Source organism: Choloepus didactylus, chromosome 6, assembly GCF_015220235.1.
Source record: "Choloepus didactylus isolate mChoDid1 chromosome 6, mChoDid1.pri, whole genome shotgun sequence".
NCBI lineage: Eukaryota > Metazoa > Chordata > Mammalia > Pilosa > Megalonychidae > Choloepus > Choloepus didactylus.
Window position 1 is genome coordinate 29,990,825 of NC_051312.1, and position 3,395 is coordinate 29,994,219.

The 3,395-nt window shown below is 34.3% G+C and overlaps 1 protein-coding gene across 1 annotated transcript; it reads left to right on the top strand.

Annotated features, from left to right (window-relative positions):
• Positions 1–1,910: 1,910 nt before the first annotated feature.
• On the top strand, positions 1,911–2,889 carry LOC119536859 (olfactory receptor 4C5-like). Its single transcript, XM_037839573.1, has one exon. It carries the CDS (start codon positions 1,945–1,947, stop codon positions 2,887–2,889), a length of 945 nt encoding a protein of 314 aa, XP_037695501.1. The 5' UTR covers positions 1,911–1,944.
• The last annotated feature ends 506 nt before the right edge of the window (positions 2,890–3,395 follow it).

A 3,395-nucleotide genomic window follows, 5' to 3' on the forward strand; every position in this document is an offset into this window, starting at 1 on the left:
TGCAGAATATTCTAAACCAACACACACAAGCCTTGGATAATATAGTTCTCATATATCCTTGCTAATTTGCCAGTTAAAATTATTTCACATTTTAAGTTTCACTTCTTGCTATTTTAAGAAATAGAAGATTCTTCATGCCTCATTTTTTCCTGAAATTACATTTTCATTATATTTGCCTTTTTTTATAAATGGTGTGAGTAGACTTTTCTTTTTTGTAAATGCTATTTTTAGAGAAATAGTTGTTGGTCATACTTTTCACAATTATTTTCAAGTGTGTTCCAAGTCTTTATGTCATTGAAGCTATCATATTTGTCCTATGTTTTATACATTTTGCTTAATATTCCCTTCCCAATATAGATATGAGATACATACTTATCTCATTGTTTCCTATTTTTTTAAATAGATTTATGCTTTTATTTAAGGGTTGAATGCATACAATCTTTTTAAAATTTTTTTGTATCTTTTTTCCATTTTTTTAACGATAATATGAAGAAAAGACTTCTGTTACTTTGAAAAATTCCTGTTAGTTACTGGTAAACATTTATTACCCCAGTGCCATAGTCATAATATCCTATTCAACATACTTTAAATTGATGTCCTTTTAGGAATTGATCATACATGATTCTTATTCAGTTTATATGTGTTCATCCCCTTTGACAGTACTTTTTAAATATCAGTAAGCTTTTGAATATATTTATCAAATCCAATATTTTTCTATTTTCTTGTATATCTATTTCTGCATTCAAAATTTATCCTAATATAACTGGTAGTTTCTAACTTATTGAGGTGAGTACTTATTTCATTTATATTCTCTCTTATTTCATTTATTTTCCTTCCTAAAATAATATTGAGCAAATATACAAAGATAGGAATATTAATGTGCATAACATAATTTTTCTCTTATCAATTATTTGGAATATAATTTTACCATTAGGTGACAAACTGTGACATAAGTATAACAATGCTCTTCAATTCATCTATGCCTTTGTTATTATTCTTACAATAAAATGAAAAAAATTAAGCTCAGTAATATAAAACACCATACAAACTACATGGCTATTCATCAATGAAAACAAAATACAAAAATATTCTACTCCAAAGGATATGCTCTGTCCAATAAATTGTGAGACTTTTGTTCCATCAAATTAAAGTATCTGTTTTCAGAACATGGTCAGAATACATTTCATAATCTTCCTCAATGAGTATTGATGTGCAAAATACCTCTGAAATCTAATTATATCTGAAGTTCCACAATAGTGAATTTAGGATTTTCAAATAAGTTGGGCATTTATGCATTGCATCTTGCTGTCTTATTCTCTACAGGATACCATGCCTTTGGAGATTTTGAAAAAGAATCAGTGGTTTTCTTATAAAATTCTCTTTCAAACTAGCAAGAGCTCACAAATATAACTGTGAGGGTGTATCTTTCCTCAGCTAAATATTCACTCATTTCTGTTGATTGTAAAATCACTACATCATCCCTAATTTCATTTTGAAATCATTTGTTGTTGTCTGTTCACCCTGAAAAAAGGTAAAATTAGCATTCAGCTTAGCCTTATCAACTTGTGTTATGGGAAAGAAACAAGGCAGAAGGTGCTGATAATTCCAGTCTAAGCTTTTCTTTCATTTTGTTCCTGTTTTCCTATGCAAAAAATACTAGGACAGTGATTGGAAAGGATCCATCCATGTACAATTGCAGGAGATACCCCTGGCACTAAAGCAGTCATAAAAAAATGTTATGTATGTTTGTCTGTGTGTGTGTTCAGAAGAGGGCTATGTAATCAATGTGTGACTATTACTATGGCCCAGCTTTAAGGCTGGGGTTTATCTGCTTGATCAATCCTACAGGAACAAATAATCATGGGAGATGTATTATTTACTTGATCAGAATTATCTATCACTATTGCAATCCCTGTGCTCTTTGCAGATAAATCATTTGTCCAAATGATAAATTGGATTCATGAAGCAATGAACAACGTGACAGAATTTATACTCCTTGGCCTGACACAGAACACAGATGTACAGAAACTCCTGTTTATTGTGTTTACACTCATCTACTTTCTCACTCTGACAGGCAACCTGCTCATTTTAGTGACAATCACTACCAGCCCACTCCTGGAATGCCCCATGTATTTCTTTCTGTCTTTCTTATCTTTCGTAGATATCTGCTCCTCATCTACCATGGCTCCCAAAATGATATATGACTTACTTGCAAGCAAGAAAACTATCTCCTTTGGTGGGTGCATGACTCAGGTATTTACAGAGCATTTCTTTGTGGGAACCGAGATCATCCTGCTCATGGTTATGGCCTATGACCGCTACGTGGCCATCTGCAGGCCCCTGCACTACATGACCACAATGAGCTGGCGAGTGTCTGCCCTCCTGGTGGTCCTGTCCTGGGCTGGGGGATTTCTTCACGCTCTGATTCAAATACTTTTCATTGTGTGGTTACCCTTCTGTGGCCCCAATATCATTGACCATTTCATCTGTGACCTTTACCCACTGCTGAAACTCTCCTGCACTGACACTCACATCTTTGGACTCTTTGTTGTTGCTAACAGTGGGCTGATGTGTGTGCTCAGTTTTTCTATTCTTATCACTTCCTATGTCTTTATTCTTTGCTCCATCAGAACTCACAGCTCTGAAGGACAGTGGAAGGCCATCTCCACCTGTGCCTCCCATATTACTGTCATCATCTTACTCTTTGTTCCCTGCATATTTGAGTACATTAGGCCCATGGGCACCTTCCCCATTGATAAAGCAGTGGCCGTGTTTTATACTCTAGTAATACCCATGTTAAACCCTTTAGTCTACACCCTCAGAAATGCAGAGGTGAAAAATGCCATGAGGAAGCTCTGGAGCCAAAAGATGGTCTTGTGTATCAACTAATGTGAATAAAGTAACTAAGCAATGAGCCAACTACTTAAAAAATATTTAAATAGAAGTGGATGATGGATATCTATTTTGCTAAAAATTCCCGGTTTTTATGCCAACTGCTAAAATTTTGCTGGACTTTTTTGAGATATTGGAATCAACCAGAAATGAACAGAATTGGAGATGAAAAGTCCTAAAGCCAGATTCATGCCAAAATACATGTTCCTATATTTCATGACTTCAGGAAGCCCCATTTACATTGTAATCTGGGAGGACTTTTCCATGAATAAATTATTTTCTCTGGCTAAAACCAAGGCAGAATATAGAATTATTCCATTTATAGCCATAGAGCAAATTTGCACATGATATTCCCAGTTAAAAGATACATGTAGAGCACTTTTTCTTTCAAAAACAGCCTTCACAGTTCTTCATCTCCAAAATAAATCTTATAATATGGATTTGTGCCTTAATAAATGGGACCAGAAGTAGCTTGTAAAAGAATAAAAATGGCTGTTCCAAAA

What these genes read in the sequence shown, in the direction of transcription:
- LOC119536859 (XM_037839573.1), top strand. Translation starts at nt 1,945, where the DNA reads ATGATAAATTGGATTCATGAAGCAATGAACAACGTGACAGAATTTATA.